Source organism: Eptesicus fuscus, chromosome 1 (genome assembly GCF_027574615.1).
Source record: "Eptesicus fuscus isolate TK198812 chromosome 1, DD_ASM_mEF_20220401, whole genome shotgun sequence".
Classification (NCBI taxonomy): Eukaryota; Metazoa; Chordata; class Mammalia; order Chiroptera; family Vespertilionidae; genus Eptesicus; species Eptesicus fuscus.
Window position 1 is genome coordinate 44236746 of NC_072473.1, and position 24676 is coordinate 44261421.

At 41.6% G+C, this 24676-nt stretch overlaps 1 protein-coding gene across 1 annotated transcript in view; it reads left to right on the top strand.

Moving 5' to 3' along the window:
- Positions 1–24676, top strand: part of ZDHHC15 (zinc finger DHHC-type palmitoyltransferase 15) — a 257211-nt gene that overhangs the window by 10338 nt on the left and 222197 nt on the right. Inside the window, exon 2 of the mRNA XM_028137195.2 lies at positions 19492–19518. Within this exon, the coding sequence (XP_027992996.2) occupies positions 19492–19518 (27 nt within the window). The remainder of the gene's footprint in view (positions 1–19491; positions 19519–24676) is intronic.

The following is a 24676-nucleotide window of genomic DNA, read 5'->3' on the forward strand; positions in this document are numbered from 1 at the left end:
TCCTTATGTGTACATGTCAGCACTGACATTTCAGTTCTGGATGGTGGACAAATGGTGGTAATGCAGGTCCGACTCTCTCTGGTTTGGTCCTGGGCAACCTGCAGTTATGCACAGCTGCTAACTGCTAGTATGGGAAGGCCACATCAGCGTCTTCCGTCTCTGGACTGCTTCTTTTCTGTCTTCATGGCTGGAGTAGTCCTGTCGATTCCTATCTGTTGCTGGAATCCACATGGTCTTGGAGTTGTTTTCTGAAAATATACAAACTTATTTTTGACCAAAAGTTAATAAGGCAATATTTTCTATAAATTTGACTTGGGATCCTATTTCATTTTTGGCCCAAATGATTTTCCTCTGGCTTGTTTTGTCACGTTGTGTGTTTTTCATGGGTGTCTTGCTTTTCGCCTTACAATTAATTTTCTAAAGTATTAATTTTCTAGATGTAATTTACTTACAGGATATTTTTCCTTACATGATATTCCTCTACTATCCCCTCCTTTTTTGATTTAAATGTTTACTCTATGTCTTTTGATTGGTGCATTTAATCCATTTACGTTTAATGTTATTGATAAGAACATGTTTGTTGTCATATTTTTCCTTAATGTTTGTGTTTCCTCTTGCCTGTCTCTTTCTCCTTTTTATAGCAGTCCCTTTAGCATTTCTTGCATTGCTGGCTTAGTTTTGATAAACTCTCTTATCCCTTTTTTGTCTGTGAAGCTCCTGATTCCACCTTCAATTTTGAATGATAGCCTTGCTGGGTATAGTATTATTAGGTTCAGTTCCTTGCTTTGCATCACTTTGTTAATTTTATTCCATTCCTTTCTGGCCTGGAGTGTTTCTGTTGAGAAATCTGTTCATATTCTAATAGGAGAACCCTTGTAGGTAACTTTCTGTCTCTCTCTGGCATCCTTTAAGATTCTTACTTTGTCATTGGTTTTTGCAAATTCAATTATGATGTGTTTTGGTGTCAGTCTTTTAGGGTTCAACTTGTTTGGGACTCTACGTGCTTCTTGGACTTGCAAGGTTTTTTCTTGCCAATATCAAGGAAGTTTTTTGTCATTATTTCTTCAAACAGGTTTTCTATTCCTTGCTTTTCTTCCTCTCCTTCTGGTACCCCTAATATGTGAATGTTGTTTTGTTTTGTGTTATCACACACCTCCCTTAGGCTCTCCTCTTGCTTTTTAAGTCTTCTTTCCAGTTTCTGCTGTATTTGTGTTTTTCCTACCTGTCTTCTAATTCTCTGATGCAGTCCTCAGCCTCTTCTAGTCTACTGTTTAAGCCTTCCACTGTGTTTTTATTCTAGCTATGTCGTTCTTCATCTCCTCTTGGTTTCTTTTAATGTTTGCGGCATTCTCATTCAGCTCCTTATAATTCTCATTGAGTTTTGTGTATTTGTTATCCAGCTGATTGAGCATCCTTAGAACCATTACTCTGAATTCTTTCTGTGGTATGTTGCTAGCCTCAATTTCATTTAACTCCTTTTCTGGGAATTCCTCTTTTTCTTTCCTTTGGGGATTGCTTTCTTGTCTTCCCATGTTTTCTTCTAGTGTTTTAATTGTAGATCCAATTGCTTTGCTACCCAGGTTCTTTTGAGGTTGGTGCTACTCATGTAATCTCTCAGGTCTCCTGGGCTTGGTAATCTAGTGTAGCTCCCTACTTGAGCTATATCGTTTCTCTTGATGTTGGCCTATGAGCTGGAGAGGTACAACTCTGGTGTCTAGAAGTCAGCAGCCGTGAAGGTGGGTTGTCCCAAATTTTTCTGTCTTGCACCCTTGATTGAACTCATGTATGCCCCGCGGGGACTCACAGTGGCACTCAGTAACCATCTGTTGGTGTGATGGGGCTCAGGGGTCCTGCACTATGGAAAGGCATGACTGTGGTGTCCAAAGTTCTGTAGTTGTGGGGTTGGAAGTCTGAGCTTTTGCTGTTGCACCTGTGGTGGATAGACACTCACTCCCAGTGGCGGCTCACAGGGGCACCCGTGGTACATTTGCCAACGAGGCACACTGAAGCACTCTGAAGGGCCCTGGCAGTGTAGCCATGTAATTCAGGCATCTGTGGGCAGGTGTTCTGGATGAGTTAATTCAGAATTTCTACTGCTAGGGGTGAGTGCACCCCTGTTTTTCTAAGATCACACCCAGGGAGAGCTCACAGTGGCTCCCATGAGCACCCTGTGGATAGATGGGCTCAGAGTTCTTGCCTGTTGGAAATGCACATCTGTGGAGGTGTGTTTGCAGGTGGGCACAGAGCTCTGACTCACTCTGAGGTTCCCTGGCACTGAGGTTGAGCAGCTGGGGTGGTTGTGGGCAGTTATTCAGGAAGTGGTAATTCAGAATTTCTACTGCAGGGCAGCGTGCCCTTGTCTGTGCAGAATCACACCCAGCAGAGTCTCACAGCTGTTCCCCAGAGTGTGCTGTGGATGGATGGGCTCAGGGGGCCTGCCTGTTGGAATTGTACATCTGTGGAGGTGCCTTTGCTGGTGCAGAGCTCTGATGCACTCTGAGGGGCCCTGGCACTGAGGTTGAGCACCTGGGCTGTCCGTGGGCAGTTATTTAGGAAGAAGGAGTTCAGAATTTCTACTGCAGCGCCGCACGCCCTTGTCTGCACAAAATCACACCCGCGGGGGCTCCTAGTGGCTCCCAGGCACTGCCTATGTAGTAGTGTGCCCTGGATGCCTGCAGGCTGGAAAGGCAAGAATGTGTTGTCCTGAGTTCTGCCACTGAGGAGGGGGAAGTTTCACTTACTGCTGCTGAGTGGTGCACCTTTGGAGGTGGAGGTCCCAGGGTCCATGGGTCTGCGGGTGGGGCAGCAGGATTTTGGCTGGTGTGGCTGCTGGGTCACAGGGCAATTCCAAGGCCTGTCTGGTTGGTGGTGCTGATGAGTTCCTAAAAAATGCCGTTCTCCCCTTAAAGATGGCATGGGCTCTATGCAGGAGTCCCACAGTCCGGGGAGTGCCCGCAGCGGTGGTATTCTCTCCCTGTCCAAGAAAGCTTGGTCTGCCAGCCCCTGCTGCTCCTGCGAGATTTAACTGTCCCTTACTCACACACACCCCACACACATCCACACACTCTCCTTTCATCCCCTCACTCACTCACTTCCTCTCACTCACCTCTGTCCTGCCAGCCGCCATCTTCCTCCCCTGGTATATTTTAATTTTATATTATTTTCTTACATTTGTCTTACAGTTCTTAGAGTTTGAATTCTGCCACTTACTAATTAGAAGAATAGGGAAAGTTGAGAAAATTCTCAATATCAGTTGCCTCACATACACCTTACTTGTGGGCTTCTTCATTCATTCCACAAACAATTGCTTAGCATCTATTATATACCATTATAACATTGTTGTGAGATATTAAATAATATGGTACATGAAAAACATTCATCATAGTTGACAACACATTATACATTAAATAGTAACTTGTTATTACTATTATTAATGAAGATATAAGGAATTCTGCTTGGCTCAAGAAAATAAGAAGCTCAGACCTTTAGATGTAGGGAATTAAGTGTATCCACTGTTGCACGTGTGTGTGTCAAGTAGGATACTTGTTTTTGGAATCTTTATTTTTATTTATTTTTTTAAATATATTTTATTGATTTTTTACAGAGTGGAAGGGAGAGGGATAGAAAGCTAGAAACATCGATGAGAGAGAAACATCGACCAGCTGCCTCCTGCACACCTCCTACAGGGGATGTGCCTGCAACCAAGGTACATGCCCTTGACCGAAATCGAACCTGGGACCCTTCGGTCCGCAGGCCAACGCTCTATCCACTGAGCCAAACCGGTTTTGGCTGGAATCTTTATTGATGAAAGTATGGAGAAAATAACAGGGGACTTCTGTAAGAGTATTCACTTTTTAGGTAAAATTCACATAACATAAAATTAGCTGTTTTTATTTTTTTTAATCCTTGCACAAGGATATTTTTCCATTGATTTATAGAGAGAGTGGAAGAGAGAGGGAAAGACAGAGAAAAACATCAATGTGAGAGAAACATATCAATTGGTTGCCTCCTGCACGTCCTGACCAGGGCCAAAGCTAGGGAGGAGCCTGAAACTGAGGTACATGCCCCGGACCAGAATCAAACCCGGGAACCTTGGGTCTGCAGGCTGACACTCTATCCACTAAGCAAAACTGGCTAAGGCAACTATTTACTTTAAAAAAATTTTTTTTTATTGTTTAAAGTATTACAAATAGTAGTATATATGTCTCCTTTTTTCCCCCCATTGACCCTCCCCTGGCCTTCCCTACCCCCTGGCACATGCCCCCCCCCCCCCCCCAGTGTCCTGTATCCATTGCTTATGCTTATATGCATGCATACAAGTCCTTCAGTTGACCTCTTACCAACCACCCTAACACTCCCCAGCCTTCCCGCTGTAATTTGACAGTTTGTTCAATGCTTCTCTGCCTCTGTATCTATATTTTTGTTCATCAGGTTATAATGTTCTTTATTATCCATAAATGAGTGAGATCATGTGGTATTTTTCTTTCATTGACTGGCTTATTTCACTTAGCATAATGCTCTACAGTTCCATCCATGCTGCTGCAAATGGTAAGAATTCCTTCTTTTTTACAGCAGCATAGTATTCCATTGTGTAGATGTAGCATAGTTTTTTTTCATTTTTATTTATTTATTTATTTTAAATTTTATTTTATTGTTTAAAGAATTACATATAGTAGTACATATATCTCCTTTTTTCCCCCGCATAGACCTTCCCCCAGCCACCCCTACCCCATGTCACATGCCCTCATCCCACCCCCACCCAGTGTCTTGTGTGCATTTGTTGTGCTTATATGCATGCATTCAAGTTCTTTGGTTAATCTCTTCCCCCCTCTCCCCAACACTCCCCAGCCTTCCCACTTAATTTGACAGTATGTTCGATTCTTCTCTGCCTCTGTGTCTATCTTTTTGTTCACCAGGTTATAATGTTCTTTATTTTCCATAAATGAGTGAGATCATGTATTTTTCTTTCAATGCCTGGCTTATTTAACTTAGCATAATGCTCTCCAGTTTCATCCATGCTGCTGCAAATGGTAAGAATTCCTTCTTTTTTATAGCAGTGTAGTATTCCACTGTGTAGATGTACCATAATTTTCTAATCCACTCATCTGCTGATGGGCATTTAGGCTGTTTCCAAATCTTAGCTATGGTGAATTATGCTGCTATGAACCTAGGGGTGCATTTATCCTTTCTGATTGCTGTTTCTGTTTTCTTGGGATATATTCCTAGAAGTGGTAATACTGGGTCAAATGCCAGTTCTGATTTAAATTTTTGAGGAAATGCCATACTGTTTTCCACAATAACTGCACCAGTCTGCATTCCCACCAGCAGTGAAGAAGGGTTCCTTTTTCTGCGCATCCTATCTAGCACTTGTCATTTGTTGATTTGTTGATGATAGCCATTCTGACAGGTGTGAGGTGGTACCTCATTGTTGATTTGATTTGCATCTCTCGGATGATTAGTGACTTTGAGCATGTTTTCATGTGTCTCTTGGTTTTCTGAATGTCCTCTTTCAAAAAGTGTCTATTTAGGTCTTTGCCCAATTTTTGTTCCAGTTGTTTATCTTTATTTGTTAAGTTGTATAAGTTCCCTATAAATTTTGGAGATTAAACACTTATCTGAGTCAATCTTTGCTAAATATGTTCTCCCATGCAGTGGACTTTCGTTTTGTTTTTTTGATGGTTTCTCTTGCTGTGCAGAAGATTTTTATTTTGATGTAGTCCCATTTGTTTATTTTCTCCTTAGTCTCTCTTGCCCTAGGATCTGTGTCTGTAAAGATATTGTTACGACATATGTCTGCAATTTTGCTGCCTATGGAGTTTTGTAGAATTTTTATGGTTTCCCGTCTTACATTCCAATCCTTTAGCCATTTTGAGTTTGTTTTTGTATATGGTGTATGTTGGTGATCTAGTTTCATTTTTTTGCATGCATCTGACCAAATTTCCCAACACCATTTATTATAGAGGCTGTTTTGACTCCATTGTATGCTCTTGCCTCCTTTGTCAAATATTAATTAGGCATATTGTCTTGGGTCCATTTCTGGGTCCTCTATTCTGTTTCATTGGTCTAGATGTTTGTTCTTGTGCCAGGACCAGGCAGTTTTGGGAACCGTGGCTTGGTAATATAGTTTGATGTCTGGTATTATGATCCCTCCAACTTTGTTTTGTGTTTTTTTTTAGCAAAGCTGTGGCTATTCGGGGCCTTTTTTTTGTTCCAGATGAATTTTTGGAGAGTTTGTTCTAGATCTTTGAAATATGCCACTGGTATTTTAATAGGTATTGCAATGAATGTATAGATTGCTTTAGGTAGTATGGACATTTTTATGATGTTGATTCTACTAATCCAAGAACATGGTATGTTCTTCCATTTGTTTATGTCTCGCTCTATCTCTTTTTTCAATGTCCTGTAGTTTTTTGAGTACAGGTCTTTTACGTCCTTGGTTAAGTTTATTCCCAGGTATATTAATTTTTTTGATGCAATGGTAAATGCGATTGTTTTTTTCTTTCTCATTGCTCTTTCTGTGAGTTCATTATTGGTGTATAAAAAGGCCATAGATTTTTGGGCGTTAATTTTGTATCCTGCTACATTGTCAAATTCATTTTTTAAGTCTAGTAGTTTTTGGATGGAGTCTTTGTGGTTTTCTCTATATAGTACTAGTGTCCCGGTGCATGAAATTCGTGCACGGGGAGGGGGTGGACCCTCAGCCTGGCCTGCATCCTCTCCAATCTGGGACACCTGTGGGATTGGGCCTAAACCTGCAGTTGGACAAACCCCTCGCAATGTGGGACTACTGGCTCCTAACTGCTCACCTGCCTGCCTGCTTGATCTCCCCAAACCACTCTGCCTACTGGCCTGCTTGCCCCCAACTACACCGCCCCCGCCAGCCTGATCACCCCCAACTGCTCTCCCCTCCTGGTCTGATCACCCATAACTGCTTCTGCCTCAGCCCGCCACAATTGCTTTGTCCAGAAGGACATCTGGGAGGTCTCATGGTCTAATTAGCATATTACCCTTTTATTTATATATTTAGGATATGACATACTGCCATAACTATAACATATCTACCAGTATTACTCTATGAGAATGAATACTTCATCCAACAGGAAGGCCTCTGATACATTACAATGTATATGTTGTAAGTAGTAGGAAATACTGTATTCGTAGCAACAATATACACCCTGTGACTTCCCTTCCTGATCTGGGAATGGTTCCCCAGTTCTTTTGACATTTCTTGGCCCCTAATGTATTTTTTTTTGTCATTCAGTGTAAGTTTATTTACTGTTTATTGCACATGATTTGAGGTCTTTAATTTCTAACCACCAAAGATTCAAAGGATTATTTTTTCCATGAAATTTAACATTAACATTAGTGAATTCGTGTATTCGTGTTTTTATTGTAAACATCTGAATTATTCACATTGTCATAGATCCTGAACTCATAAGCGTGGACCATGCACAGGCTGGCAGTAAGCCAGGAAGCCACTCTGCAAGTAAATAGATACTCTGAATAAGGAGAAAAGTCATAGCATAACATTTAATGTCTAACCTGAGTCACCTCAGAATGTTATATATATTGACTTCTGAATTCATATATTATTGGGAACTCAACTGCTTGGTTGGTGGTGGGGTTGATCTGGTTTTGGGAGGATTATTCCTAAAATAATTAAGGAAAAGAGGGCTCAATCTTTCTTCTTGGTTGCTTGCTCCTCCCCAGCACCTTCATCTTTCTTCTTGTCCTCAGCTTCTTGGGCATCTTCTCCTTCACCTTCACCTCTTTCTTCCTCCTTTGCATCCTCAAATTCTTCCTTGGCACCTTCTTCCTCTTCCTCTCCTTCCTCTTCCTCAGCCTCTTCCTTCTCCTTTTCCTCCTTTTCAGCTTCTCCTTCAGAAGGGAGTTCATCCTTAGCTTCCTCGGCTTTTGCAGCCTCAATGGTCTCCTCCACCTCGATCTGCTCCTCGTGGATGTGGCTGGTGTATTAAGAAGGGAAGGAGTGAGCAGACATCAAGTAGGAGCTATTCTGTAAACCACCGTAGGCAGATCACCAAAGACCTGGGGACTCTGGTAGTAGCTGCTGGCTATGCTTCCCACGCTGGTGAAACTGAGCCGGGTCTCCTCACCTTCCAAGAGCTTCCTGTAAGCTGCAATGTCAATATCCAAAACTATCTTCACATTGAAGAGGTCCTGGTATTCTTTTAAATATCCTGCCATTTCACTCTTTGTGGTTCTCAACTCATTTTCTAGTTTGTTGATTATGTCCTGCATAGCACTAACGTCAGAGATCTGTTTATTCTCCAGCTCTTGCATCTGCTTTCCCAGCGCTTTGTTCTTGCCCCAGCTTGTTTCAATCTCCAGGGTCTTGGCCTTGAGTAGTTGCTGGCCTGCACCACAAAGGTGCTCTTGGCAGTGCTCTCTGTCAGCATGGTGAAGCGGCTCTTGTACCATTCTTCGGCATTCTGCATGTTCTTGGCAGCCAGCTTCTCATACTGGGTGTGATGTCCTTGAGCATAGTGGAGAGGTCAGACTTGGAGAACATGTCCATTTCCACGGAGATCTGAGCATACTGGACATGCACCTTCTTCAGAAAGGCGATTTTGTCCATCAGGCTTTTTATTTATTTATTTATTTTAATTTTTATTTTTTTTTCTTATTTTATTGATTTTTTACAGAGAGGAAGAGAGAGGGATAGAGAGTCAGAAACATCGATGAGGGAGAAACATCGATCAGCTGCCTCTTGCACACCCCCTACTGGGGATGTGCCCGCAACCAAGGTACATGCCCTTGACCGGAATCGAACCCGGGACCCCTGAGTCCGCAGGCCGACGCTCTATCCACTGAGCCAAACCGGTCTCGGCTCCATCAGGCTTTTGATGCACTTTTCCAGCTCAGTGCTGGCAAGAGCCGCCTCATCTGCACCTTTGCTCACCTCCATCAGCCAGCCCTCTGCATCCTCATGGTTCAGCACCTCTTCCTGGTAGCTCGCCTGCAGGTTGTTCCCAGCCACTTCAGAGCCCCAGTGCCTCCTAACTGCCCACTTCCCTCTCCTCTCCAGGGACAGGGCGTGGTGGGGCAGGGCACAGACATCGCATTTTCATTAAAATGTTCAACCTGGTCTGCTCCACCGGTGTCCTCAGGTGGCCCGGGGGCAGACAGTGATCCTGGAGACCCTGGCCACCCTCGCCTATGGAGCCCGCAGGCAAAGTCAGGCACTGACCACACTACCTGCCCAGTCCCAATTTCACCCTGGACCCCGCGGGTGACATCAGGTGCTATCCATGCCGTCTGCCCGGTCCTGATTGCTGCCTGGACCCCGCGGGCAGTGTCAAGCGCTGTCCATGCCACCTGCCTGGTCCCGATATCTCCCTGGATCCCACAGACAGCATTAGGCACTGCCTGCTAGAACTGCCTAGTCCCGATCGCTGCCTGCACCCCGCGGGTGACGTCAGGTGCTATCCATGCCACCTGCTAGGTCCTGATCATCCCCTGGACCCTACAGACAGTGTCAGGTGGTGTCTATGCCGCCAGCCAGCTCCCGATCACCATGGGGACCCCGCGGGCAGTGTCAGGTGGTGTCCATGCCACATGCCCGGTCCCGATCACCGCCTGGACCCCGTGGGTAGTATCAGCCGCTGTCCATGCCACCTGCCTGTTCCCGATCACTCCCTGGACCCTGCGGGTAGCGTCAGGTGCTGTCCATGCTGCCTGCCTGGTCCCAATAGCATCCTGGACCCCATGGGCAGCGTCAAGCGCTGTCCATGCCACTTGCCATGTCCTGATCTCCCCCTGGACCCCGCGAGCAGTGTCAGGTGCTGCCTGCTGAAACTTCCCAGTCCCGTTCGAAGACTGGACTCCACAGGCTACATAAGGCGCCATCTGCCGGGCCAGCCCAGTCCCGATTGCCGCCTGGACACCGCAGGTGACCTCAGGTACTGCCCATGCTGCCTGCCTGGTCCTGATGGCACCCTGGACCCCGCGGGAAGCATCAGGCATTGTCCATGCTGCCTTCCCAGTCTCGATCGCCACCTGGACCCCGCAGGTGACGTCAGGCGCTGTCCATGCCACCTGCCCAGTCCCTATTGCCCCCTGGACCCCGCGGGCAGTGTCAGATGCTGTCCATGCCGCCAGCCCAGTCCTGATTGTCCCCTGGACCCACGGGCAGCGTCCGGCACTGTCCATGCCACTTGCCAGGTCCTCATTGCCCTCTGGACCCTGCGAGCAGCGTCAGGCAATGCCTGCTGGAACTGCCCAGTCCCAATCGCCACCTGGACTCTGCTGGATGACATCAGGTGCTATTTTCCAGGCCAGCCCAGTCCTGATCGCCACCTGGACCCCGCAGGTGACGTTAGGTACTGTCCATGCCACCTGCCCATCCGGATCACCCCCTGGACCCTGCGGACAGCTGCCCTGCTTAGTCCCGATGACTTCCCGGTCCCACAGGTGATGTCAGGCGCTGTCGGCTGGGCCTGCCTGGTCCCGATTACCGCCTGGATCCCACGGACAGCATTAGGTGCTGCCTGCCAAGTCTGCCCGGTCACTATCATGGCCTGGACCTTGTGGGTGACATCAGGCGCTGCCCATCAGGCCTGCTGGGTCAATGGTGGCCTGGACCATTAGGGCTAAGTCAGGCAGCACCGGCTTGCCTCCCTTCTCTGCCTGCCCTGCCTGCTTGCTTCCCTTCTCTGCCCACCCCCCCCTGCTTGCCTCCCTTCTCCCATGTCCCCGCCTGCTTGCCTCCCTTCTCCGCCCACCCCGCCTGCTTGCCTCCTTTCTCCCCGCCCCGCCTGCTTGCCTCCCTTCTCCCATGGCCCTGCCTACTTGCCTCCCTTCTTCCATGTCCTCGCCTGCTTGCCTCCTTTCTCCGCCCACCCCGCCTGCTTGCCTCCCTTCTCCCATGGCCCCACCTGCTTGCCTCCCTTCTCCCATAGCTCGCCTGCTTTCCTCCCTCCCCCCGCAGTCCTGCTTGCTTGCCTCCCTTCTCCTGCAGCCCCTCCTGCTTGCCTCCCTTCTCTGCCCAACCTGCCTGCTTGCCTCCCTTCTCCCGTGCCCCACCTGCTTGCCTCCCTTCTCCTGCGGCCCCGCCTGCTTGCTTCCCTTCTCCTGCGGCCCCGCCTGCTTTCCTCCCTTCTCCCGCAGTCCCACCTGCTTGCCTCCCTTCTCCACTGGCCCACCTGCTTGCCTCCCTTCTCCACCGCCCTGCCTGCTTGCTTCTCCGCACCTGCACTCCCTTCTGCAGTGCTTCACTTCTTTCTACACTGTCTTGATATACAAATTAACCGCCATCTTGATTGGGTTAATTTGCATACTCACCCTGATTGGCTGGTGGGCATAGCTTGGGCATAGCGAAGGTACGGTCAATTTGCATATTATTCTATTATTAGGTAGGATCATGTCATTTGTGAATAAGGACAGATTTACTTCTTTTCCAATTTGGCTGCCTTTTATTTCTTCTTCTTGCCTGATCAATATAACTAGTATTTTTAATACTATGTCAAACAGGAGTGGTGAAGTGGGCATCCTTGTCTTGTTCCTGTTCTTAGGGGAAATGGGTTTAGTTTTTGCCCATTGAGTATGATGTTGGCTGTAGATTTGTCATATAAGGCATTTATTTTGTTGAGGTATGATCCTTCTATTCCCACTTTGCTGAGAGGTTTTATCAAGAAAGTGTGTTGAATTTTGTCAGATGCTTTTTCTGCAACAATTGATATGATTATGTGATTTTTGTCTTACAGTTTGTTTATGTGATGTATCACATTTATTGATTTGCGAATATTGTACCATCCTTGCATCCCTGGTATAAATCCCACTTGGTCATTGTGTATGATATTTCTAATGTATTGCTCATTCCGATTTGCTAGAATTTTGTTGAGGATTTTAGCATCTTTGTTCATCAAGGATATTGGCCTGTAGTTCTCTTTCATTGTGGTGTCTTTATCTGGTTTTGGTATTAGGGTAATGCTGGCTTCATAGATTGAGCTTGGAAATGTGTTTTCCTCTTGAATTTTTTGGAATAGTCTGAGGAGGATAGGTTTTAGTTCTTCTTTGAATGCTTGGTAGAACTCCCATGTAAAGCCATCTGTACCAGGGCTTTTGTTTGCTGGAAGATTTTTTTTTAATCGCTATGTGAATTTCTTTGGTAATATTCGGCGTATTCAGGTTTTTTGATTCTTCTTTGTTGAGTTTTGGGAGCTTGTATTTTTCTGGGAATATGTCCATTTCCTCTAGGTTGTCCATTTTATTGGCATAGAGTTTTTCATAGTATTTTTTCATAATCATTTGTATTTCTGTGGGATCGGTTGTTATTTCACCTCTTTCATTTCTGATTTTCTTTATTTGGGTCTTCTCTCTTTGCTTCTTGGTGAGCCTGGCTAGAGGTTCATCAATCTTGTTTATTCTTTCAAAGAACCAGCTCTTGGTTTTGTTGATCTTAAGTATTGTTTTTTTGGTCTCTATTTCATTTATCTCCGCTCTGATCTTTATTATCTCCTTCCTTCTGCTTATGCTGGGATTTTCTTGTTGCTCTCTTTCTAAGTCTTTGAGTTGTAGGGTTAGGTTATTTATTACCATTGTTTCTTCTACTTTGCTGTAGGCTTGTAGAGCTACGAACTTCCCTCTTAAGACTGCTTTCATTGTGTCCCATAGATTTTGGATTGTTGTGTTTTCATTGTTGTTTGTTGCCATGATGTTGTTGTTTTTTTTCTTTGATCTCTCTGGTAACCCAGTCATTGTTTAATAGTATGCTATTTAGTCCCCAGGTGTTTGATTTTTTTTATCATTTTTATTGTAGTTGATTTCCAGTTTAATGCCATTGTGATCTGAGAAGATGCTTTATATGTTTCTATCTTCTTGAATTTGAAGAGACTTTGCCTGTGATCCAATATATGGTCTATCATTGAAAATAACACATGTGCACTTGAGAAGAATGTATATTCTGTGGCTTTGGGGTGAAATGTTCTGAAGATGTCAATTAATTCCATCTGATCTAGTGAGTCATTTAGGATTGCTGTTTCTTTGCTGATTTTTTGTTTAGAGGTTTTGTCCAATGGTGATAGTGGGGTATTAAAGTCCCATACTATGACTTTATTGGTGTCAATCTCTCGATATGCTCCATAAGTTTTTTTTTTTTATGTATTTGGGTCCTCCTATGTAGGGTGTGTATATGTTTACCAGTGTTGTTTCTTCTTATTGGATTTCTCCCTTTAGTATTATGAAGTGGTCTTCCTTATCTCTTGTTCTGCCCTTCACTTTGAGATCTAATTTGCCATATATAAGTATTGTTACCCCAGCCTTTTTTTCATTTCCATTTGCCTGAAATACCTTTTTCCATCTCTTCGCCATCAGTCTGTGTGAGTCCTTTTTTCTGTGGTGGGTTTCCTGTAATCAGTAGTCATATGGTTCTTGTTTTCTTATCCACTCTACAACTCTATGTGTTTTAATTGGGGCATTTAATCCATTTATGTTTAAAGTTATTATTGGTAAGTACTTGTTTGTGTCCAATTTTATTCTTTACACCCGTGTTCCTTCTTCGCTTCCTATTTCTTCTTTTTACAGCAGACCCTTTTGCATTTCTTGCTTTGCTACTTTGGTGGCAATAAACTCCCTTAGACCTTTTTTTTGTCTGTGAAGCTCCTGATTTCAACCTCAATTTTTATTGATAGTCTTGCTGGGTACAGTATTCTTGGATTGAGACCCTTGCTTTGCATGACTTTATAAATTTCATTCCATTCCCTTCTGGCCTGATGTGTTTTTGTTGAGAAATTAGTCACTAGTCTGATGGGGGATCCTTTGTAGATAACTTTCTCTCACTCTCTGGGCGCTTTTAAGATTCTTACTTTGTCGTTGGTGTTTGCCAATTTAAATGTAATGTGCCTTGATGTTAGTCTTTTGGGGTTCATTTTGTTTTGGACTCTGTGAGCTTCTTGGATTTGTGTGAGTTTTTTCTTCCCTATATCAGGGAAGTTTTCTGTCATTATTTCTTCAAACAGGTTTTCTATTCCTTGCTCAGTTTCCTCTCCTTCTGGTACCTAATTATGCGGATTTTGTTTTATTTCCTGTTGTCCCAAAGTTCCCTTAGGCTCTCGTTATGTTTTTTAAGTTTTTTTTTTCTTCTAGATGTTGCTCTGTTTGAGTATTTTTTTCTACCTTGTCATCTAGTTCACTGATGCAGTTCTCTGCGTCTTCTAGTCTACTGTTGATGCTTTCTATTGCATTCTTTATTTTTTATTTAAAAATATATTTTATTGATTTTTTACAGAGAGAAAGGGAGAGGGAGAGAGTTAGAAACATCGATGAGTGAGAAACATCGATCAGCTGCCTCCTGCACACCCCCTACTGGGGTTGTGCCCACAACCAAGGTACATGCCCTTGACCAGAATCGAACCTGGGACCTTTCAGTCTGCAGGCTGATGCTCTATCCACTGAGCCAAACTGCTTTCGGCGTCTATTGCGTTCTTTATATCAGTGATGTCATTATTCATTTCTTCTTGGTTCTTCTTCATTTCCTCTTGCTTCTTACACATCTTGTTGAATTTGTCTTCCATTCTTTTCAGGGACCTTATGACCATTGCTCTGATTTCTTTCTTTGCTTGCCTCCATTTCGTTTACTTCCTTTTCTGGTGATGCCTGCTTTTCTTTCATATGTGGGCTGTTTCTTTGTCTCCCCATTATCTCTCTTCTCCGGTTATCTGGTTATGTAGTTCTCTCTCTCCTTTTCCTAGGTGAAATCTGACCTTTCTGTGAGAAGTTTCAGAGCTCATCCGAGTCCATGTATTTGCGCTGCTTGTGGTCTGGTGTTCCTGGGTTCACAGCTGTTCCCTGAGTGTTGTTGTTGTAGATTCCCGGGATGTATCTAAGGCAACTATTTTTAAAGTGTTCAATTCACTGACCTTTAGTACATTTACAATGTTGTACATCATAAGCTATATCTAATTTCAAAACATTTCATCACTCCAAAAGTAAACCTCATTGTCATTAAACAGTCACTTGCTGTTTTCTCCTCCTCCTGGTCTCTACCAATCACTAATCTGTGTTTTGTCACTATGGATGTACCTCTTCTAGGTATTTCACATAAATGACAAAACACAATACAGGTTGGGCAAAAGTAGGCTTACAGTAGTCCATATGGAAATTAATGCAATAACTAATCTATAATAATAAAAGCATATATGCTAATTAGACCAGACGTCCTTCCGGATGACCTTCTGGATGAAGCCGGGGCTGCAAAGGAAGTCTGGGTCCCAGGTGCTTGCCCACAGCTGGAAGAAGGCCCAGGTTCCAGGTGCCAGAGGTAAGCAAGGGCTGGCAGCTGGGGGAAGGAAGCCTACTCTTGCACAAATTTTGTGCATCGGGCCTCTAGTAAATAATATATAAGAATAAACTCATGTACTCACAACTATAAAGCTACTTTTGCTCACCCTGTATGTATCCATTTGTATCTGGATTGTTTCAATTAGCATAATTTTTTTAGGTCCATCCACATTGAAATATGTAACAATACTTCATTTTTATGGCTAATATCTCAGTTTATGTACATATTACATTTTATTCATCCATTAGTTGATGGACATTTGAGTTGTTTCCACCTTTTGCCTATTTTGAATAGTGCTGCTATAAACAAGTATTTGTACAAGTATTTGTTTGAATACTTATTTTCAATTCTTTAGACTTAATACCAGAGATAGGGGTAGAATTTGCTGGGCTGTGTTGTATGTTTAACTTTTTAAGGAACCTCCAAAATAATTTTCACAAAGGTTGCAACAATTCGACATTCCTATCTGTAGTGTAGGAGGGTTCTGATTTCTCCATATTCTCACCAATACTTGTTTTCCATTTTTATTACGGACATCATAGCGGGTATGAATTTTAGGATCAGCTTTTCTACTTCTGCAAAATGGCTCATGGAATTTTGATTGCACTGAATTTGTGTATAGTTTTGGAGGAATTGTAATCTTAACAATATCAAGTTTTCCAACCCATGAACGTAGGATATCTTTTCATTTATTTAGGTCTTTAGTGACTTTCAGAAATATTTTGGAATTTTAAGTGTAAAAATTTTAAGTCTATTTGGTTAAATTTATTCCTCAGTATTTTATTCTTTTTTATGCTATTATAAATGGAATAGTATTCTTAATTTCTTTTTTTTCTTTATTGATTCAGGTATTACATATGTGCCCTTATCCCTCTCCCCACATTTATTATTAATTTATTGTTCTTAATTGCTTATGCATAGAAATAAAACTGATATAGGGTGCTAATCCTGTATTTTGCAACTTTGATGAATTTGTTCATTAGGTCTGTTTTTTTGGTAGATTCTTTAGAATTATTTACACACTAGTGGCCAGGTGCACAAATTCATGCACATTGAAAATAAATTAATTAGAAGAAATATTTTAATATCTCTATTCGCCCTTTATTATAGAAGTGTCAACCAAATTCATGATCGACAATGACAGATCGAAACATACGTGTGCAATTGGCACCAGCGAGAATTTTATATATAGAGATGAACTTGCTAGTTAGATCTGTTTTCTTATTTAACTAAACTTTTTCCAGCCCAGCAAAGTACCCCAACTTCTCTTTCAGGTAATAGTCAACAATACAGCAGTAAATATCAACACGAAGCAGATTATTATTATAGATCATGCAGGTAGAAAAAAGGGTAAAATATTTAACTGCAGCAGTGTTTGACTATATTCTGTGCAGTGAGAAAACCTGAAGTCATTTACAAGGTCCACCATTTCTTACTTCTTTTTAGTCAGGTCAAGTTTCTAAGCTTTCTTAGAAAAAGTTTCTATTTTCCAGCTAATGAAAAGAAAATAGGATTCTACCGAGTCTCCTAACTACCTACTCCAGGACTTCTGTGAGGATCAAATGAGATAAGGCATGGGAAAATGCTTCACAGACATTTGGTTAAAGTGTAAAATGTTTGCACCTGGCTATAAAGCAAGTCATGTTCCTGGGCTGAAGAAACTCCAAGGAGGCTAGTCTCTAAGGAGAGGAAGTTGGGCGTTGCTACGTGACATCATTAACTGGTGCCCACAGCCACCATATCTGGGCTGGGCTAGGCTGGGGGCCGAATTTTGCACCATGGGGTCTCTGCAGCATTGGGTATGATTTGGTTTGGGTGTCACTCCTGGGTGGTGACGGGGCCCGTGTCCCACTTTGGGAAAGCCAAATGTTGGTTTGTCAGCACCAGGTCCATGGTGCTGTTGCTCTGTAAATGACCAGGGTGCCTCACGGCAGCTCCTGTGTTGAGCATCTGTCCCCTCATGGTTAGTGCACATCATAGCGACTGGTTGGGTGGTTGGATACTTAACATATTAGACTTTTATATATATAGATAGGATCATATAATCTAAAAATAAAGGTAATTTAATTTCTTTCCAATTTGAATTTTTTCCCCTTGCCTAATTGTCCTGGATAGAACATCCAGTACAATACTGAATAGAAGTAGTGAAAACACTAATCCCGATCTTGTTTCCTTTTAAAATATTTTAGAAATCTTTATTGTTGAAAATATTACATATGTCCCTTTTATCCCCCATTGACCACTTCCAGCCTGCTCCCGTCACCGCCCCCCCACCACCCGCCAGGTCCACACCACCCCATTATCTGTGTCCACGGGTTATGCATGTATGCATACAAGTTCATTGGTTGATCTCTTTCCACCCCAACCCTCGCCTGCCTTCTTATCTGAGGGAGAAAGCTTTCATTCTTTCACCACTGAGTAGCTGTGGGTTTTCCATAAATTCCCTTTTTCAAGCTGTGGAGCTTTTCCCCTATTTCTAGTGTTTTGTGGTGTTTTTAATATTTTTAATGAAAGTGTGTGTATAATATCAAATGCTTTTCTGGCATCATTTGATATCATCATGTTGGTTTTTCTTCATTCTATTAATGTAGTATATTACATGATTGGTTTTCATATGTTGAATCACCCTTACAGTCTTGGATTCATCTCACTTCATCATGATGTATAATCTTTTAATACATTGCTAAATTTAGTTTGTTAATAATTGAGTAATTTTGCACCTATATTCATAAGAGAAGTTTATTTTTTTTATTTTTTAAATTTATCTTTATTGTTGAAAGTATTACAGATGTCCCTTTTGTTGTTGTTCCTCCCCACATTGACGCTTGTCTCCCTGCACCTGCCCCTGCCAAGGTTGTACAACACTATTGTTTGTGTCCATGGGCTATTTATATATACATATAAGTTCCTTGGTTAATCTCTCTCCACAATCTCCCCCCACTCCCACCTTCATTCTGAAATTCATCAGTCTGTTCCATGGTTCTATGTCTCTGGAACTATTTTCTTCATCAGTTTATTTTGTTCATTAGATTCCACATATGAGTGACATCATGTGATATTTATATTTCTATGGCTGGCTTATTTCATTTAGCATAATACTCTCCAGGTCCATCCATGATGTTGCAAATGGTAAGAGTTCCTAATTTTTTACCATCACTTAGTATGCCATTATGTAAATGTACCACAACTTTTTTATCCACTTACCTGTAGATGGGCACTTAAGATGTTTCCAAATCTTAGCTATTGTAAACAGTGATTCTATGAACATAGGGGAGTATATATCTTTCTGATCGGTGTTTCTGGAAAAAAAAAAAGAGAGAAAGAAATGTCATATCCTATGAAAGACACATCTTGAAAATGCCTAAAGAAAGTTGTCATTTTTTCATGGTGAAGGGACTGGAGTCCGTGTTGATGAAAACACCTTGGCAGCTGCGGCGGCTGGCAGTGAATGGAGCAGCGGGGTGATGGGGCTGGTGTCTTCCCCTGATCAGCCTGGTCGCGTCCCACAGTAGGACATCCCCTGCGGGCTCCCAGTCTGTGAGAGGGGGCAGGCTGGGCTGAGGGACCCCCCCCCCCCAGTGCATGAAGTTTGTGAACCGGGCTCCTAGTAATTAATATTCATTAAGCACTTACCATGTGCCAGATATAATGCTGAACAGCATTTCCATGTGTTAACACATTTAAATTTCAGGTAACCTTGTGAGGTAGGTACTGTTAGAGAAGTTAAGGATTTTGCACAGGGCCACAAAATAGTGTGACTGAGATTCTTAACCGGATAGTTCTACTTCTGAGCTGGCATGAAACCTCCATATGATGTTACCTCTAAATAGACAAGAAATGCTTGGTATTTGAAGATGTTCTACAGTGAATACTTTTTGAAAATGAATAATCATCTCCTAACTTATACGTTTTTAAGTTCTTAATTTTGGGGCATTTCCATTTGCTGTTTTATTTTAAACAAGTTTATACCTATACTTGTTGAATGAGTAGAAATTTTTAAATACCCAAAGTTTAAGATAAAGGAAGATAGCAAAGAATGAAATGTAATTCATACCTTCCTTTATCTCAGCAGGCTGATGATTTCCTAAAGTACCATTGACAATCTATCTTAAAAATAATGCTATGGAGAAATGGATTAGAAAAATAATGTTTTGAAATATTAATAATTTTTATCTTTTTCTCTCTTTTCACAGTCACTGTTTTGAGCCCAGCAGAAAAAGGTAAGAGGGTGTTATGAATTGTATTGGTTAGCACTGTGTTCTTTTTTTTTCTATCTAAAAGTGAATTAATTACATGAAAGTTTATACTTTGAGCAACTTTCCAGGAATACACTGAGGTAAGTGGAATATTAAGGATGATTGTTTTCAGGAAGCTTACCAAGAGGTAGAGGAGAACATATTGTTAGTTGTCTTTAGGCTATAGGACAAAAATTGAAAGTTACCAAGAATTATGATGGAGAAAAGTACAGATAACCACTCAGTTGTCCATAGTGACCCTAGGCTCTCTCTTGGTTCATCACTGTTTTCTTAGGTATATTGTCTTTTTGTTCAATTCATCCCCTCTTCAAGGCATGGAGTAAGGGCTCCACAGAGGGCTTCTAAGTCTTTCATCATCACAGTTCCTATATATTTACTATAGTCCTCTCAATTTCTCACTCCCATCTTGTCTTCGTTTTTTCTTTTTTATTGTTAAAAGTATTATATATGTCTCTTTTTCCCCCAAATGACACCCCTAGCCACTCCCATCCCCTCGAGGGCATGTCCCCGCCAACACCGACCCAGTGTCTGTGGACTTTGGTTATGCTAATATGCATGCATACAAGTCCTTTGGTTGATCTCTAACCCCTCCTCCACTGCCTTCACTCTGATGTTGGATGATCTGTTCAGTGCTACCTTGTCTCTGGCGCTATTTTTGTTCATCGATTTATGTTGATCATTATATCCCACGTATGAGTGAGATCATGTGATACTTATCTTTCTCTGACGGGCTTATTTCACTCAGCATGATGCTCTCCAAGTTCATCCATGCTGTTGCAAATGGAAAGAGTTCTTTCTCTTTTACAGCGGTGTAATATTCTATTTTGTACATGTACCACAGTTTTTTAATCCACTCATCGGCTTATGGGCAATTAGGCTGTTCCCAAATCTCAGCTATTGTAAATTGCGCTACTATGAGCATAGGGATGCATATATTCTTCCTGATTGATGTTTCAGATTTCTTGGGATATATTCCTAGAAGTGGGACCACTGAGTCAAATGGGAGTTTCATTTTTAATTTTTTGAGAAAACTTCATACTGTTTTCCACAGTGGCTGTACCAGTCTACATTCCTAACAGCAGTGTACCAGGCTTCACTTTTCTCCACAACCTTGCCAACATTTGTCATTTTTTGACTTGTTGACGATAACCATTCTGACAAGTGTGAAGTGGTACTTCATAGTTGTGTTTGATTTGCATCTCTCGGATGATTAGTGACTTTGAACATGTTTTCATATGTCTCTTAGCCTTCTTTATGTCCAGTTTGGAGAAGTGTGTATTTAGGTTCTTTGTCCATTTTTTAATTGTATTGTTTATGTTCCTTTTGTTAAGTTGTTTGAGTTCCCAATAAATTTTAGAGGTCAACCCCTTATCGGATGTATCATTAGCAAATATGTTTTCCCATGCAGTGACTCTCTTGTTATTTATTTGATGGTTTCTTTTGCCATGAAGAAGCACTTTATTTTGATGTAGTTCCATTTGTTTGTTTTCTTCTTAGTTTACATGTCCTAGGAGATGTATCGATAAACATATTGTTTCAAGAGATGTCTGAGATTTTGCTGCCTATGGATTTTTCTAAGATTTTCCTGGTTTCCCATCTGAGATTTAAGTCTTTTATCCATTTTGACTTTATTTTTATGTATGGTGTTAGTTGGTGATCTAGTTTCATTTTTTTACATGTATCTGACTAAATTTCCCAGCACAATTTATTGAAGAGACTGTCTTGACTCCATTGTTTGCTCTGGCCTTCTTTGTCAAATTTGGATTGAGCATAAAGGCTTGGGTCGATTTATGTGTTCTCTGTTCTGTTCCATTGGTGTATATGTCTGCTCTTGTGCCAGTACCAGGCTGTTTTGAGAACAGTGGCTTTGTAATATAGCTTAATATCGGGTATAGTGATCCCTCCAACTTTGTTATTCTTTCTCAATATTGCTGCAGCTATTTGGGGTATTTTTCTTCTTCCATATAAATTTTTAGAGAATTTGTTCTATGTCTGTGAAATATGCTCTTGGTATTTTTTGTTTTCCTCTTTTTTTTGTTTTTGTTTTTGTTTTTTAAATTTTATTTTATTGTTTAAAATATTACAAATAGTAGTACATATGTCTCCTTTTTTTCCCCATTGACCTCCTCCTGGCCTCCCCTACTGCCCTGCACATGCCCTCACCCCCCACCCCCCCCCACACACACTGTGTCTTATGTCCATTGGTTATGCTTATATGCATGCATACAAGTCCTTCAGTTGATCTCTTACCACCACCCCCAATCTGCTCCTGCCTTCCCGATATAGTTTGACAGTCTGTTCGATGCTTCTTTGCCTCTGTATCTACTTTTGTTCATCAGTTTATAATGTTCTTTATATTCCGAAAATGAGTGAGATCATGTAGTATTTGTTTTTAACTGCCTGGCTTATTTCACTTAGCATAATGCTCTCCAGTTCCATCCATATTGGTGCAAATGGTTAAGAATACCTTCTTTTTTGCAGCTGCATAGTATTCCATTGTGTAGATGTACCACAGTCCACTCATCTGATGATGGGTATTTAGTTTGTTTCCAAATCTCAGCTATTATAAATTGTGCTGCTATGAACATAGGGGTCAATATATCCTTTCTGATTGGTGTTTCTGTTTTCTTGGGATATATTCCTAAATGTGGGATTACTGGATCAAATGTCAGTTCCATTTTTAATTTTTTGAGGAAAAGCCATACTGTTTTCCACAGAGGCTGCACCATTCTGCATTCCCACCAGCAGTGAAGGAGGACTCCTTTTCCTCCACATCCTCTCCAGCACTTGTTTATTGATTTATTGATGATAGCCATTCTGACAGGTGTGAGATGGTACCTCATTGTTGTTTTGACTTGCATCTCTCAGATGATCCGTGACTTTGAGCATGTTTTCATGTCTCTTGGCCTTCTGTATGTCCTCTTTTGAAAAGTGTCTATTTAGGTGTTTTGCCCATTTTTTTATTTGATTGTTTATCTTCTTTGGTTAAGTTATATGAGTTCTCTATAAACTTTGGAGATTAAACCCTTATCAGAGATAATATTGGAAAATATATTCTCATGCAATGGGCTTTCCTGTTGTTTTGTTTATTGTTTCTTTGCTGTGCAGAAACTTTTTATTTTGATGTAGTCCCATTTGTTTATTTTCTCCTTAGTTTTCATTGCCCTAGGACCATGGTCAGCAAACTGCGGCTCTTAAGCCACATGCGGCTCTTTGGCCCCTTTAGTGTGGCTTTTCCACAAAATACCACGGTCTGGGCGAGTCTATTTTGAAGAAGTGGCGTTAGAAGAAGTTTAAGTTTAAAAAATATGACTCTCAAAAGAAATTTCAATCATACTGTTGATATTTGGCTCTGTTGACTAATGAGTTTGCCGACCACTGCCCTGGGAGCTGTATTGGTAAAGATATTGCTACGACAAATGTCTGATATTTTGGTACCTATGGCTTCTTCTACGATTTTTATGCTTTCACATCTTACGTTTAAGTCCTTTATCCATTTTGAGTTTATTCTTGTGTATGGTGTAAGTTGGTGGTATAGTTTCAATTTTTTGCAAATATTTGTCCAATTCTCCCAACACCATTTATTGAAGAGACTGTCTTGACTACAGGGTATGCTCTTGCCTCTTTTTCAAATATTAATTGAGCTTAATGGCTTGTGTCAATTTTTTGATTCTTTGTTCTCCTCCACTGTTCTATATGTCTCTTCTTTTGCCAGTACCAGGCAGTTTTGAGAACAGTGGCTTTGTAGTATTGCTTGATATCTGATACTGTGATCCCTCTAACATTGTTCTTCTTTCTCAAGTTGTTGCAGCAATTTGGGGTCTCTTTTTATTATTATTTTTTCCATTTTTTAAGGTATTGTATGTGTACATATCTTACCATTGCCCTCCCTCACCCCACTCTCATATATGCCTCACCCCCCAGAGTTTTGCGTCCATTGGTTATGCTTATATGCATGTATACAAGTCCTTCCATTGATCTCTTATCTTCCCCACCTCTCCCTAACCTTCCTGCTGTATTTGACAGACTGTTTGATTCTTTACTGCCTCTGTATCTATCTTTTTGTTCAACAGTTTATAATGTTCTTTATTATCCATAAATGAGTGAGATCATGTGGAATACTCTGAGGAGGATAGGTTTTAGTTCTTCCTTGAAAGTTTGGTAAAACTCTCCTGTGAAGCCGTCAGGCCCCGGGCTTTTGTTTGCCGGAAGCTTTTTGATGACTGCTTCAACTTCATCCATAGTTATTGGCCTCTTGAGCTGTTTAGATTCTTCCTGATTGATTTTTTGAAGGTTATATTTTTCTAGGAATATGTCCATTTCCTCCAGGTTGTCCAGTTTGTTGGAATAGAGTTGTTCGTAGTATTTTGTAACAATCTTTTGTATCTCAGCATGGTCTGTTGTTATTTCACCCCTTTCATTTCTGATTTTGTTTATTTGGGTCTTCTCTCTTTGCTTCTTGGTGAGCCTGGCTAGAGGTTCATCAATCTTGTTTATCCTTTCAGAGAACCAGGTCTTGGTTTTTTTGATCTTTTGTATTGTTTCTTTGGTCTCTATGTCGTTTATCTCCACTCTGATCTTTGTTATTTCCTTCCTTCTGGTTAAACTGGGCTTATCTTGTTGCTCTCTCTCTAACTCTTTGAGTTGTAGGGTTAGGTAATTTATTACCATTGTTTCTTGTTTTTTTGCAATAGGCTTCTAGAGCTATGAACTTTCCTCTCAAGACTGCTTTTGCTGTGTCCCATAGATTTTGGATTGTTGTGTTTTCATTGTCATTTGTTGCCATGATGTTTTTTATTTCTTCCTTGATCTCTCTGGTGACCCAGTCATGGTTTAATAGCATGCTGTTTAGTCTCCAAGTGTTTGATTTCTTTGGATTGTATTTATTGTAGTTGATTTCCAGTTTTATGCCACTGTGATCTGAGAAGACGCTTGATATAATTTCTATCTTCTTGAATTTGAAGAGACTTTGCCTGTGACCCAGCATATGCTCTATCTTTGAAAATGACCCATGTGCACTTGAGAAGAATGTATATTCTGTGGCTTTGGGGTGAAATATTCTGAAGATGTCAATTAATTCCATCTGGTCTAGTGAGTCATTTAGGATTGATGTTTCTTTGCT